The 15,436-nt window shown below is 52.3% G+C and overlaps 1 protein-coding gene across 1 annotated transcript in view; it reads right to left on the bottom strand.

Moving 5' to 3' along the window:
• The window catches only part of LOC116738288, a 618,526-nt gene extending 603,320 nt beyond the window's left edge, over positions 1 to 15,206 (bottom strand). Inside the window, exon 1 of the mRNA XM_032594571.1 lies at positions 14,731 to 15,206. Coding sequence (XP_032450462.1) covers positions 14,731 to 14,821 — 91 coding nt within the window. The 5' untranslated portion in view covers positions 14,822 to 15,206. The remainder of the gene's footprint in view (positions 1 to 14,730) is intronic.
• Positions 15,207 to 15,436: the final 230 nt, after the last annotated feature.

Below are 15,436 nucleotides of genomic sequence, written 5' to 3'. Positions count from 1 at the left end.
TCATGTTTCCCAGAAAACAGTTTGGAACTGGCTAAGGACGGCAGAAATTTGGTTTGTCTGTGGAAGGGATTCTGGATAAGAAGATAGCATCAATGGCTCCAGGGACTGGTTACCTTTAGAATATCCTCCCGGAGAGGAATGCCTGGACCTGAGGGTGACGGAGACACAGGTGATGCCAGTGTAGATCATTCCAGGGCCCCTCCCCACCTACACACACCCCATGAAACACACCTCTCAGCTTGCAATGACAGCCTGGAGCCCTGGGCTGGGGTCTTCTCTGCCAGTCCCTACTGGTTTAACACTAAATTTAGATCCTAGACCCCACTCACCCTGACAAACTCCTGGCACAGTTCCTGGGGGCCTTCGCCAGGGGTCACTTGATCTCAATATGAAGAAACATTGCCAATTGAGCCTATATGGGTAGGAGAGACACAAAGCATATTTCCAGAGCCTTCTGTGGAGCTCTGGACCTGAAGGAGCAAGTTGGGGGGGGGGGGGGGAAGAGTGTGCCCTGAGGTTCTGGAAAGTTCTATTTCATGGTGGAGATGACCTCACAGGGGGAGGGGAATTCCAGATATAAAAACACTTTCCAGGTTTCAGCCACTGAGGATAGGGCCACTACTTCAAGAGAGGGAGGAACAAAAACTACCCATGTAGGGTATTTCTTTCCTATGAGTTCATGGAGCCAGGAAGCCGCTGTCAACTACTCCATATATTACCTAAGGGCACAGGTTGTTTCACTTCGCAGTCAGTGGCCTTCACGCAAGCTGGTGAGTTTCAGTTTCCAAAGAGTCACAAGAAGCACAACATAATTTCTTGGTCAGTCTGTCTGACGGTCCCTGGGAATGAAGATTTGCACCAAAAGAAGTTTCAGGAATGCATTCCATCTCTCCTAAGGCTGGAATACCAACAGCTGCAGAGGAGTCATATTCCACAATAATGGTCAGTTCTGGTGCTGCCCCTCCCTGTGGCTTTGGTGATGCCCGACTGGCACACAGTGAGGTCCCGAGAGACCCCAGGGCAAACATCTGGCCCCATCCCTGAAGCAAAGGGGGTGATGAGGAACAGACTCAAGGGCTGTTACTGGTTGCCAGAATGGAAGATGCTATGGGTCAAGTGAAAGAAGAAACCAAGATCAGCTGCACATATGCATAAGCCAAGAGGCAACATCAGGAACAGACCAAAGCAAACCAAAACCTAGGAAGAGGTGAGCCAGGAGAACTTGGGCCACTCCAACCATTCCAGACAGCAGGGCCCTGTTAGCAGGAGGTAAGGCCAGGCTTTTACGCCACAGGGTTTTAGCAGTGCCCCTCCCTGGCACAAGTTAGCACCTATGCCTTAACGTCTTCAACCTCTGGCCCTCTGAGAAGCAGCCTATTACAGTGGGCTGTGCTTTCCTCTCTCCAGCCTTGAGATTCTTTGGTGTATTTCTCTTCCAGGGAATATGGTAGACTCGGGAAAAAAAATGCCACGGAACATCTGGAAATACAATGGGTATTCTTAGAAATACAAAGCTGAGCTCTCAAAGTTAGGGAAGCCTGTGATAGGTATGGTTCCTCCAAAAGAACTCTAGAATTTGTAAATGTTACATTATTTGGAAAAGAGGCCTTTGCAGCATGATGAAGTTAAGGGCCTTGAGATAAGAGATTATTCTTGATTATCCAAGTGGTCTCTAAATGCAATCACCAAGTGCCTTTACAAGAGAAGGATGGAGAGAGGTCACACACACAGAAGAGAAGGAGCAATGTAACCACGGGGCAGTTACTGGAGTGAGGAGGCCAGAGTCAAGGAATGCCAAGAGCAGCAGGAGGCTGGAAGAGGCAAGGAACAGATTCTCCTCCGGAGTCTGAAGGTGACACCTCGACTTCAGCCCAGTGATCCTGACTTCAGCCTTCTGGCCTCCAGAACAGGGAGGAAACAAATTCCTGTTGTTTTAAGCCAAGCTTAATGGGAACTTGTTACAGCAGCCACAGGAAACTAATATGTCCACAAAACACATTAACAAAGAAATACAGAACTAAAAACCAGAGTGAAAAGCGCACACACACGCTCGGGCTCTTCAGAGGCATGTGCTGATCTTACGAAATGGTTGCCAGAGTTTTGTTGGCACCTGGACCAGGTAACAAGGCCCCTCTGTGGCTATGCTGGAAACAGGTGTTAGAGCTGCACCTCACACGTGCACGCATGAGCACCAACACACACATGCACACACATGCACACGCATGTGCGCGCACATACACGCACATTCCAGCCGCCTCAGAGGGCTTCGTGATCAAGAAAAGAGGGACCTTGGATAAGGGTCAGGCACAGAAGCAAAGGGCGATAGGGTCTAAGTCCTGGATTGAGCAGAGCAAGAGGCTGATCTTCCTTAGTAGCTCGGTAACCCCAACCCTGCCCTCAAACGGGTTCGGGTTCAAATTACACTGCCTGGGGCATGAGGAAATCCCCAGTTTGGAAATTCACGTTGCCTGCGGTAATGGTATCGCACAGATAAAACCCCCAACGTGAGCTCAAAATCCAAACTTACAAAGTACATAGGGTAAGAAGCCATCCTGGACATGAGTCAACAGGAAAACAGAAGAACTGTCTCCAGAGATGCCAGGGATGGACTATAAAATTCCTTTCTCAGGTAAACATGACTCTAAATGATTACACAGCTTAACTAGAAAACCAGGATCGAGGACAGGAGAGATGACAGATTACTATAAAAAGAAACAGAAACCCTGGAAGATGCAAACACTACTCAAATAGAATTTCGAGAGGTTTAAGAGAAAAAAGATGTTAGGGGCTCCTGCGTGGCTCAGTCGGTTGAGCGTCCGACTTGGGCTCAGGTCATGATCTCTCTCTTTGTGAGTTCGAGCCCCGCGTCGGGCTCTGTGCGGACGGCTCGGAGCCTGGAGCCTGCTTCGGATTCTGTGTCTCCCTCTCTCTCTGCCCCTCCCCTGCTCATGCTCTGTCTCTCTCTCTGTCAAAAATAAACAAACATTAAAAAAAAAAAAAAAAAGATGTTAAATGAAAAACCTGACTGCCTGAGTTAAGCTGAAGATTAGATACGGCCAGAAAGAAAATTAATAAACCAGAAGGTAGCTTTTAAAATCATTTATCCAGAATACAGCAGAACGACGTGGTTGGACAATACGAAAAACGGGTCAAAATGAGAAGTCCAATTCAGATCACATAGGAATTTCTAGAGGCAACAGGAAGAGAGGGAGACAATCAGTTTTCTAAGAAATTAAGTGGCTTAACATTTTCTGGAACTGAGACCCCAGTTCTCAGACCTGAGAAGCATAAAGCCCAAAGAGGATAAACGAAATTAGATCCACTCCCAGACACACTATAGTGAAACTACAAAGCTTCCAGGATAAAGATTTTAAAAGCAAATCCAAAGAAAAGGCAGATAGCCTCCAGAGAAATGACTTCAAGAGAAACAGAATCTGACAGCGACAATCGGAAGACAGGAATATCCTGCCCAAATGCTGAGAGAAAAATAAGCTGACCTAGAAATCTATATCCTGCGGATCTCATTCAGCAGCACTGGCCAAAATAAACCTAAAAATTTTGTAGACCCTTCCATGGAGTCCTTTCTGTGGCTGGTCCCGATCTCCATGCTGGACTGGTCGCAACCATTCGGGAACATCTCAGCTGTCATTGGCCTGGTCTCTAGAATCCAACTCGTCATACCCTGGAGGGATGGGTACCCCATCCTCTGCTCTTCTGACTAAGCCAACGAACGTCTCATCCCTCCACCCAGCCCTTTGGACCGCTGCTTCATTAGAAGTGCTGATCAGGGTTGGACCCTGCCTTGTCCCCACACAGACCTTGCTGTTTTCCCACAGCCTTCTGGGTCTTCCACAGCCCCAAGGGGCGGGCCCACCTGTCTCTTCTGAGCACTTCCTGCTATCCTGCTGGGGCTGCAGTCTCCCCAGAGATTCAGAGGGACCCACCGTGTAAATTCTTTCTCATATTCACTTCTCACCTAGGAATCGGAGCCAAGACTCTGGCGTTTTCAAGGAGCCTGGAACACTTCTCTCTCAGACCAGCTTGCAACCTCTGTAAATCTCTCCCAAGAACTGGCTTTCTTCCCACCCGATATCAGCCCTCCAGGTCCCCGAGTGGGTACGGACGGAAATCCCCTCCTCGCGTCTCCCTTCACCCCATCCCCAAACCAGTCCTCTCTTCAAATGTCCTGACAGGTCCTCACGACAGGGAACTGCAAACGACTTCAAGACGATCAAAGAGGAGATTGCGAGTTTTGAGAAATCTTACGATCCAAGTGGAGCCCAGCCTGAGCACTTGACTGCCCTCGTGCTGTGTCTTCTCCCTTAGATGGAAGCCCGATGATGGACTGACATTCCCTTTGGTGTCTGAGGCTGGGGCTCCCTCCTAGCAACAGCGACACTAGACCCTGTAGGTTAAAACAAAGGCAAACACACACCAGAGAGAACAGCTGATAAAGAGATCAACAGAAGCACATTAGCCTTTCCAGAAAAAGCCCAGACTACACCTGCTTCATCTAGTTTAGTCCTTACATCCTTAGGAGGAGAGAGGAGATTGGAATCGGTCAAGGGAGCTGAGGTCCAAAAGAAAGACGCTGTGTGAGGGGCGCCTGGGTGGCTCAGTCGGTTGAGTGTCCGACTTCAGCTCAGGTCATGATCTCACAGCTTGTGAGTTTGAGCTTTGTGTCGGGGTCTGTGCTGACGGCTCGGAGCCTGGAGCCTGCTTCGGATTCTGTGCCTCCCTCTCTCTCTGCCCCAACCCACTCATATTCTGTCTCTCTCAAAAATAAATAAACATTAAAAAAATTTTTTTTTAAAGAAAGACGTCGTGTGAGACTATAATAAACCAGAAAGGGTTATTCGTCAAGGTCTAAACATCACCACCATAAAAGGTGGGGGTGGGGATGAGGAGGTGGGAATCCCGGCACATCACTAGTTACTGTTTTTACGTTTCCAGAGTCCTCCACATCAGGACACTTGTCGCCTACTCCAAACATCGTGGTGTCAGTTTTAAGTCCCCAAGTAGCCCTCGGGGCTCCCGGTTTCCACTTTGTTCTTGCCTAGTGATGCCCGCTGTGGGCAGAGAGTCTCTTACCCACCAGCCACTTCACAGGGGGACCGTCACAGACGACTGTGCTTCTCCTTCAGATTTTTTAAACCTACGACCATTCCATTTCAACTGAGAAGAGGTGGGGGGAAACTTGTCTGGGTGAGAGCTTTGCCCTTGGTTTAAATGGTTATCTGGCAGAGGGCTTGGAAATGCCAATGGGGAGAATCCGCTCTTCAGTTTTTCAGAAGCTGGTTCATCCACGTAGGGCCTCATGAGAACAGCCCACAGGAAGCTGATCAAGCACACGTGTCCAAGAACAAGAGTCTAAAGGCTAGCTAGACCTTGGGCAAGAAAAAGCACCTCCAAGGTTCGCTCCTTGGGGGGGCTCCCGGTACTACCTAGGCCAGCTTCCAAGAGGAAATCCACTAGTCACTTAACCCCAGTACAGTAAAGTGGGGTCTCTCACCTATTCCCCCGCAAACAGGCCGTTTTCCTTCGTACTCGGCAGTACCCACCAACTCACCGAATCGAAGATGCCCCCCCTTGCCCTTCAGTGCTGCCACCACGAGCAGGGAGCCGGCTCTGTTCCTGACCACCTGGGACTTCTCGGGGACCCTGGCACTAATGGTGTGGCTCAGACTTCCCGATTCATGGCGGCACCTGGAACGCCACAGCTTCGGGTCAAAAAATGGAATGGAATGCCTCGGAGCCTCGGGATCATACTCCTTCTGTTTGTTCCCATTCCCCGTCTGGAGAAGGCAAGTCTTCTCCAGGTTCCCACATCCAAGAGGAGCGAGAACACACCAGCCACTCAAGTAAAGCGCGCTTACGGCAATGCCAAATGGTCGGCTAGCTCACAAAAAAAGCGCCCTGAAGCCCCAGGGCCTCCTGCAGTCGTGGTCCAGCAATACCATATTTGTTGTACAAGGGAACGTGGACGAGAACTGGGGTCGGGGGCTCAACCTACAGCTCTTATTTTAGAAGGAAGGGCAAGGGAGTGGGATCCCAGGAAGTGGGAACAGCACTGAGGCTGGAAGCAGTCTACACATGGGAACAAGAGGCCTGTTAATGAGACACCGTAAACTGGCGGCCCACAGACTCTGGAGAGTCTGACCCTCCAGGATTTGACATCTTGCATTTGGTGATACACGTTCAAAAACTGGGAGAATCTTATAGGAAAGTCAGGACTGCAGGGCTCTCTTGGAGAACAGGATCTGGCCACATCAGCAACCCCCATAGTCCCGCTGAGAACGGGCGCCCAGTTCACCTGATCCGTCCGGCCCCTGTTCCAAACCAAACATTCGCTTCTTCCGCTGACTGTCTGGGCCTTAGACTACTTCCTCCGACATTGGATGCTCCACATTTTTAACTAGAATTTGAATTTTATTTATTCAGCTGCCCCTTATTAAGGCTGACCATCTAATGTATCATGTAAAGGAGGACATGCTTGAGAATGAATGAGGTGCTATACTAATTACACTGGAAGACAGACATGAGCTAGGCCTGTCCTGGGTAAGCTGGGTCCAATGAGGACCTTCTTTAAACACCCTTTTGTGATTAGCGGATAGGAATTCTCACAGATCTGGTGTGATTCCTGGCCTTGGGGATCAAGAGAATAACCAATGTTGAAGGTGGGGAATTTTTTTTTTTTTTTTTTTAACCACAATGATTAGCCAAAGGAGAAAAGTTGCAACTTTTTACTGGTCAGAAACACAAGACCACAAGGAATGCCTTAATTCCTGGTGTTACTAAACTCTGTCTGGCTAGGCAAGATAGCGATGATGTGCTAAAAAGGAACAGTAATAACGACAGTGTTATGAACTGAATGTCCTCCCAAAATTCACATGTTGGAATCCTAATCCCCACTGTGATGGTATTTGGAGGTGGGGCCTATGGGAGGTGCTGAGGTCGTGAGGGGGGAGCCCTCACGTGGGATGAGGGTCATCAGAAGAAGAGACACGAGGGGCACATGGGGGGCTCAGCAGGTTGAGCATCCGACTTCGGCTCAGGTCACGATCTCGCCTTGGTGGGTTCGAGCCCTGTGTCGGGCTCTGTGCTGACATCTCAGAGCCTGGAGCCTGTTTCACATCCTGTGTCCCCTCTCTCTTTCTCTCTTCCCTGCTTGTTCTCTGTCTCTGTCTCAAAAAATAAATTTTAAAAACATTACAATTTTTAAAAAAAATTTTAAAAGAGAGAGAGACGAGAACTTCTCTCTCTGCTCCCCCCCCCCATGGGAGTTAGGACGAGAAGGCAGCCATCTGCAAACCAGGCAGTGGGCCCTCATCACAGACTACCCAGCCTCCAGAACTGTGAAAAGTACATGTTTTTGTTTAAGGCATCAGTCTACGATATTCTGTTATAGCTGCCCGAACTAACTAAAACAGACTACAAATGTTCATATACATAATGCATTCTGTGGCAGGCACTGTGATGAGCATTTCACTCCTATTAACTCATTGTCAGACTCACCACAACCCTGTGAAGGAAGCAAACTACGATTTCCATTTTACAGATGAGGAGTCTGTGGCACAGAGAGGTTAAGCTACTTGTCCAAGGTCACACAGCTAGTGATCAGCAGAACTGGGGTTTGAACCTAAGCAGTTGAGTTCTCAAGTCCATCCTAATAACCACATGGCCCTGCCTCTGACAAACAGGTCTCCGGAAAAAGAAGTCAACGAGAGACCAGCTGCGGCTTCTAACGTAGGACCCGTGGGAAGGCTGCGCTGCTCGCAAGTCAGGACTCCTGCACACGCTGCTTATATCCACCGTCACAAGGATCCAACTTGTCCCTGTCACCTTCCCCTCAAACAAACACCACTGGTGGGAACTCGCTGAGGTCAAGGTATGGGACAGGGGGTGTCACTGACAGTAGCTGCATCCTCAGGAGGTCACCAGGATGCTGAGAGACCCTCCCTGGGGCTGAGGATGGGAGATGCTGAAGGGGGCAGCTGTGGCTGCCACGTTGTCCTTCACACCAGCAAGTAGGCTCCTTTCCCTTTAAGAGCCTGGAGTCAAGCGTACTCCCTCTGATCAGCTCAAAGGACCACTGCCCTGATCCCACAAGCTGACCTGAGGGCTCTGAAGCATTAGTCAGAAAGAGAAAGAGAATGAGGGGCGCCTGGGTGGCCCTGACTGATCCCTGATCTCGACTCAGGTCACGATCTCACAGTGTGTGAGTTTGAAACCCCGCCTCGGGCTCTGTGCTGACAGTGCAGAGCCTGCTTGGGGTTCCCTCTCCCCCCCTTTCTCTCTGTCCTTTATCCACTCATGCTCTCTCACTCTCTAAGTAAATAAACTTTAAACAGAGAGAGAGAGAACGAACGTAAACACAAGTCTGCTTTGCCAGCTCCCACTCACGCCACCCTACTGTGCTAACAGCTTCTCTTGAGATTGACGGCGATCGTGCCACGGGGTGAACAGCTCTGTCAAGGCAGACACGCCACTGAGCCACTGTCGCACTGATAACGGCTACAATGTTCCCAACACCGCAGGAGGTTTAGAGGACTGGGAGACAGCTAAGATGATACATCGTGACCTGGAGACCCCCCAGGGCTGAATCTGAAGGCACCAAGGGACGGGAATCACAACACACTGTGCATAACTGTGGAAACACGAGATGTGGGTTAGAGCCCCTTTAAGCTACAAACTCCTGGAGGTGGACGTTGTCCTCGGTAACTCTTATCACTGCAGAGTTCGTGTTCGTTCCGCAAACAGTCATTTGCTGGCACAGACGTTCATACGTCCGGAGACGAATCCCTGAGGAGCTGAGGAATTCGACAGAGTCTGGACAGAAGAACAGGAACAAGTACAGACTTTGGATGCAGATGGCTTGAACTTGAAGCCTGGCCCAACCGCTGGCTAGTTAGGAGCAATACTTCCTTTTACGGGCCTCAGTTTCCTCGTCTGTAAAATGGGGGTGATTTTAGTAACCTTCCAAGGATGCGACGGGGAGGAAATACGGTAAGGTGCAAGCACTTAGCATAGTGACCATCCCAGAAGAAGCACCTCGTTGTCAGCCGTCACTATAAGTATTCCTCGTCTAGGACGTCCAAACATGCGTTCCCACCTCAGAGACAGCCAGACGAGGAACAGCTCCGAGACAGCCATCTCTTGGGGAAACCTTAAAACCGGGTCCCCCCTCCCACAGATGGCAATGCGGGGAAAAGGGCTCTTTCCTCTGCTCTTCTTCATCTGCTTTCCTTCTGCAAAGGACCCGGTGTGCTCAGCTCACGGCGGATGGCCCAGCTCCTGGTTCTCTCCTTTCCCGGTTCTAAATACGGCAAGCGGCTTCCAAACACGTCCAGATAAACCCCTATATTGTCCAACAGGCAGGACAGGGGGCCTTCGGAAGGAACGAGGTAATAAAGCCAAAAGATGACTGGACCTTGGCTCCGGGCTTCGGCCTCACTTATGAGACAGACAGACAGACAGACGTGACTTGCATACATTTGAGATTCTGTGTGGCACAGAGCAGGAACTGGCCCTTAATTAGTGGTGCCAATGGGGAGCTAGTGGGTGGCTTCTGAGCGGCAACCCAGGAGTGATGCAGAGCAGTGGCAGTCCAGGTGCGAACGTCCGTCCGCCTTCCTGCTCCCTCCTCTCTGCCACCCTCCCCCTTGAGCTGGGCCTGGATTCAGGCAACGTCAGCGGGATACACTGGACAGAATGACTTCAGTCATTCTGGTCAAGGAAAGCAGCCCCGCAGAAATGCTTTCCACCCAAGTCAGACAGGTTGGAAAAGGGACCAGAATGACACGGGGGCAGCTTGGCGAGTCAGAGCCCGGTACCAGAGACCAAGCCTCCGGGAGCCATGGTCTGCAGACCATCGGGCCCGGGGGTCAGTCGAGAGCCGGCAGCGGAGACCCGGTCAAACACCAGGTCAGAGGGTCTCCCCCATCCGACGCTGTGGGGGCGAGGAGGAGACGGGCAGGTGGAGTTACTCAGCTACCCTGAGACCAACACAGCACCGGCTTGAATCTGGACTCCACGCCCCCTCCCCAAATCCTCTGTCAGGTGCTGGAGACAGCCAGAAACCAGTGACGCGGAATGCTGTGAGCTCCCCAGTGGCCTGCCTGCCTGGGAGAGTGGCCTTAAGCTCCCCACTGACGGAAATCAGGCAGGAGCACTGAAGAACAAACAACGGCCTCCATCAGTCACGTCTGCCTGGCCGGGCCGACGTCCCTCCGTCCCGTTCGGGCTACAAGCAGGGCCCAAAGGAAAGGGGAGAAATTTGGGCTGGGGGTTAGAAACCCAAGAGAACTAGCTTCGTAGGGCGAGGCATCCCAAAACGGGTGGAGGACCCTGGAGGGGGACGAGGGTGAACGACACCATCAGAGCTAAAGAAAGAGCCAGGACGCCATTCTCTCCACATCCTTAAAAAATGCAAAACAAAACAAAAAACCCTCTGCAGAAGCCGCAGGATCGCCCTTTTTGAACACAGGCTTTGGGGGCGGGCTGACCAGGGTTTAAGTCCCAAGTCGGCCAACACCTAAACTCACCCGTTAAATAGAAAAAGTACCGTCTACCTGCCGGGTGGCCATAAAGAGGAGACAGGCACCATCTAGCCCAGCACAGGGGCTGCAGATCTGGGAACACAGCGGAAACCAGTCTTACTAGAGCTGTGAGACCTGCTCTAAATAGTTCCTGCCTAAAGCAACGCCTACTGTGCATGGTGAAGCAGTGTGGGGTGCCGGAGGAGGAAATAAGAAAACCAAGGTACCATGTAGCATAAAGGTTCGGCACGGAAGCATCGTGTGAGCGCTCCCACACCGCCCCACACGGTCCCACTCTGTCTAGCCCCATTCTGTGCTACATATGTTGGTCTAGGGCAGGGATCAGCACGCTTTATTTTCTGCAAAGGGCAAGAGAGTAGATATTTCCGGCTTTCTGGGCCACAACATCTTAGTAACAGCTGCTCAACTCTACTGTTGTAGCACAAAAGCAGCCACCGATAAAATGCACGTGAATGGATGCAGATGTGTACCAATAAAACTTTATTTACAAAAGCAACTGGTGGACCACATTTGGCTCCAGGGCCATAGTTTGCCAACTCCTGGTCTAGGGTTTGGGGGTTCATCAAGTTCACGCCACCAGCAAACAGCCAATGCAAAAAAAAAAGCTGAATTGGGACTAAATGAGAAAGAACTCCATGCTCTTTCCATGGCCCCACCAGACCCTTCACAATCCCACCACCACTAACTGGGTCAGAGTTCTCAGTGGCCCCACCCATGGCCAGCTGCATTCTCGCTGCCCCCTAAATCCGATGGGTCCCTCTATGCCCCTTCCCCCCTATCTCCACCCCACTAAACATCCCTGACTACTCCATCTATGAGGAATCAACTTCTCCTAAGTCATGGGATACTTACAGACCCGAAAGATTAAGCCAAGTTAGCCCTGGGGACCACATGCTTTAGCAGTTAAAGGCACAGGCTTGGGCATCTGACCAGGGTTCACCTTCCCCTTCAGCCCCTTCCTAGTGGGATGAATGTGGGCACGGCAGGCAACCTGAGTGTTTCCCTTGCCTGCGGAAATTGGTTAGGAGTTTTGAAAATTAAGTAAGAGAGTTTAGGTGAGACATGGAGGAACCGTTATTCAAAAATGGAATCCTGGGGCGCCTGGGTGGCGCAGTCGGTTAAGCGTCCGACTTCAGCCAGGTCACGATCTCGCGGTCCGTGAGTTCGAGCCCCGCGTCGGGCTCTGGGCTGATGGCTCGGAGCCTGGAGCCTGTTTCCGATTCTGTGTCTCCCTCTCTCTCTGCCCCTCCCCCGTTCATGCTCTGTCTCTCTCTGTCCCAAAAATAAAGAAACGTTGAAAAAAAAAAAAAAATGGAATCGTGAAAAAGCCACCTCCTGTATAATTCTCTTTTCCTCAGTAGGCTTTACATTTACCAAGTAGATCATCATCTCCTTGCAAGATCATTTCCTTTTGACCTACTCTCCAGATTCTGTAGTTCTTGAAGCCGTACGGAGAGAAAGCACATAGTAGGTGCTCAGTGAGGACGTGTGACTGATGGCTGCACTACCCCCGGGGAGCAGATGCAACGAATAGGGCGGGAGGCCCCTGGAAGCTGCACAATCATTTCTCCCAGGCTGAAGATCTCATTTGTGATGCCAGCTGAACTACCAATGGCTGGCTGGAGAGGGGTCTACATTTTCTCTCAACCCCTTTCACCTCTTCATTGACTGAGCTCTTTTGACTTAACTTTTTTGGTTCTTATTCCTCTTTGCCTTTCTCCAGGCAGAGCATTCTCCCTTGAGACTGCTGGTCATTATTAGTCTAGGTTGCATTGCTTTCTTTTTTTTTACATTTATTTGTTTTTTGAGAGACAGCATGAGCAGGGGAGGGGCAGAGAGAGAGAGGGAGACACAGAATCCGAAGCAGGCTCCAGGCTCTGAGCTGTCAGCACAGAGCCCAGTGTGGGACTCGAACCCATGAACCATGAGATCATGACCTGAGCCGAAGTCGGATGCTTAACCAGTTGAGCCACCCAGGCGCCCCCCCCCCCTTTTTTTAATGTTTATTTTTGAGAGAGAGAGAGCTTGTGGGAACACGAGCATGAGTCGGGAAGGGGCAGAGAGAGAGGGAGACACAGAATCCGAAGCAGGCTCCAGGCTCCGAGCTGTCAGCACAGAGCCCGACTCGGGGCTCGAACTCACGGACTGCGAGATCATGACCTGAGCCGAGGTCAGATGCTTAACCGACTGAGCCACCCAGGCGCCCCTGCTGCATTGCTTTCTTGACAGAAACAGTTTTGGTTTTGTTTTTTGGGTTTTTTTTTTTTTTTTAAAGGAGACAGAGGATCTCACAGCCTGATTTAGGCCTGGGTGTCTCTAAAAGCTTAGAGAATAAAGCCACAGGGGACAGCACCGAGGCACCGTAGAAATCCGATCTGCCTTCCCACAGTTAACTTCAGAGCAGTAGAAAGGGGTGTGAAACCTTGGTCCGGGCAAGCTCCCAAGCCCTGGTTCTTATGTGGAAGTAAAGGCACCTGTAAACCACTGCAGATCGAATAATCCACAGATACATCAAGTGGGAGATTCTCAACTTTCCGGACAAACCAGGGTCACACTGCCTGTGGAGAGGAGGGGGTTGGACGCTTCGATCTCCTAGAACCGAAGGCAGCCATCCTACTCTCTGCAATCAGGGATGCCTTCACTGGGGCGTGGAAGGATGTGTGCCCAGCCCTCCCCACATCCTCTAGACACATTAATAAACACTTGCCACTCACCGTGCCGGCCGGGCGCCAGGCAGTTCTAAGGCTTTCCGTGCACCGACTTAAACTTCGCGATGACCACGTGAGTTTGTCTAGCAGTGCCCATTTTACATATGAGGAAACTGGGGGTGCCTGGGTGGCTCCGTCGATTAAGCCTCTGACTCTTGGTTTCAGCTCAGGTCACGATCTCGCCGTTTGTGAGACTGAGCCCTGCATCGGGCTCTGTGCCGGTCGTGCGGAGCCTGCTTGAGATTCTCTCTCTCCCTCTCTGCCCCACCCCTGGCTTGCTCGCTCTCTCTCTCAAAAGAAACAAATAAACTTTAAAAAAAAAAAAAAAAAGTTTACTGATGAGGAAACTGAGACAGAGAAGCCAAGTAACCTGCCTGAGGTCACACAGCCGGTAACGGGTGAAGCTGGGACACCTGGCAGTCTGGCTCCAGAGCCCTCGCTCGCCCGCTCCATGAGCTGCCACCTCGCGCAGACACACAGCACCCTTGGAAACCAGGTCGTTTATTTTCTCCAGTGAGCGGGGTCTTCTGAGCCCCCAGAATTGAAGGTCTGGACAGACGGGTGGCCCAGGAAAAGGGGAGGGGTCTGCCACCACCCCGTGAAAGCATCAGCATGGACACAGGCCCCCAGACTCCTAATACAGTGCTCTTCTCGTGGTCTTCCAGACTCACGGCCAAGATGCACAATGAACACTCGGACACCCACAGAACCTCTGGGGAACACGCAGTCCTTCTCCCGACAGGAATGAACCCAGAAAGCAGGGAACCAGGCCAAGATGAAGCCACCCAGAATCCTGGGTGACTCCAGCAGAATCGTAAGCACCCATCGAGCACCGGTCTGTGGGCTCCAGCCCCGTGACCGTTTGCAGCAGGCCAAGCACCTTCACCTGGTTTTCTCTGTGACCAAATGCACATCCGAGCAAGATGGCTGGCAGACAGGAAGGCTGCGGCCCACAGCAAGTTTCCCTTCTGTACAAAACGTGAGCCTTTGGAAGACAAAGTCAGGAGCAAAGGGCAGCGAGCTCTCCCCGCAGCAGAGACAAGGGCCGGGAGAGGCTGCAGGACAGACCCTCAGGAGCACCCAAGTTACTCAACACTGACTGAGGAGGCTCGGCTCGCACACCGACCTCAGCAGCAGAGAGAGGCCAGCTGACAGATGGACGGACAGTCTAGGACCGGCACCCACCCCCCGAGAGATAACCACAGCCACCGCGTCATCAGATCCCGTACCCCGACGTGCTCTCCCTCACCCTCCAGGTGGCCACAAGAGGAAAGAGGTGACAAGACAAATGGGGGCCCTTGCTCACCATGCCTGAGTGGCACATTCAGTCTGCTGGCGTGTCCTCAAAACTTTAAAGTGAACGTGCCAGGCAAAGGGAGAAGCGCAAGCAGGCACGGACGCACGGGCCTCCACCGCTGGGGCTCCCGGACGGCGCCCCTCTCCCCACACGACACCCCTCCTACCTGCTTCCATAAGCTGGCACTGCTGACCGAAGACGTGGGAGAAGGTGACCGGGCCCGTGGCGGAACCGGCTGGTGCCAGCGTGGAATCCATGGCGTTTCCGGGGTCTTCGGTGTTGGTCACGCGGCAGCGGCCGGACCCTTCAGAGCGTCCAGGCCAAGGACGCCGCCGCCACCGGCCCCGGGAACCGTAGGTCCGAGGCTCCCCGTCACTTCCAAGAAAACGTCCCCGCTCCCGAAGTTTATAACGCTTCTTCCTCTCACCACTCACTCCTTGCGGGTTTTCTCAAACACCAGGCTGGTGAAAAATGAAACCCTCTATGGCTTGGCAGATGGTGCACGCTAGCCTAGCCGGGTCAGACGCACAGGGAAATCTAAGTTTCACCCAACAGGAGTCCTTTCCTCTCGTCCGGGAGGGATGACTGGGATGCGGAGTCCCCGGAGTCCTCGCGGCTGCTCCCTGGTGGCCGCCGGCTGGCCGGCTGGAGAGCTCAGGCCCCAGCAAGTGCCCGGCGGCTGCAGGAAAAGCGCTGCCTCCTCGGGTCTCCTGCCAGGGGGGCAGGGCAGGGGGCGAGGCTGCTCAGGCGCCCCCCCCCCCCCCGGAGAGCTGGCCTCACCGGCCCTCCTCTCCCGCAGGCGAGGCCCCGCAGCCGGTGGCCGGCAGGGTCCCCGCGCCCCTGGGCGGCCGGATGCAGGCGGGGAGAGCGCG

Source organism: Lynx canadensis, chromosome C1 (genome assembly GCF_007474595.2).
Source record: "Lynx canadensis isolate LIC74 chromosome C1, mLynCan4.pri.v2, whole genome shotgun sequence".
Taxonomy (NCBI): Eukaryota; Metazoa; Chordata; class Mammalia; order Carnivora; family Felidae; genus Lynx; species Lynx canadensis.
This window is presented reverse-complemented; position numbering and strand designations above follow the sequence as displayed.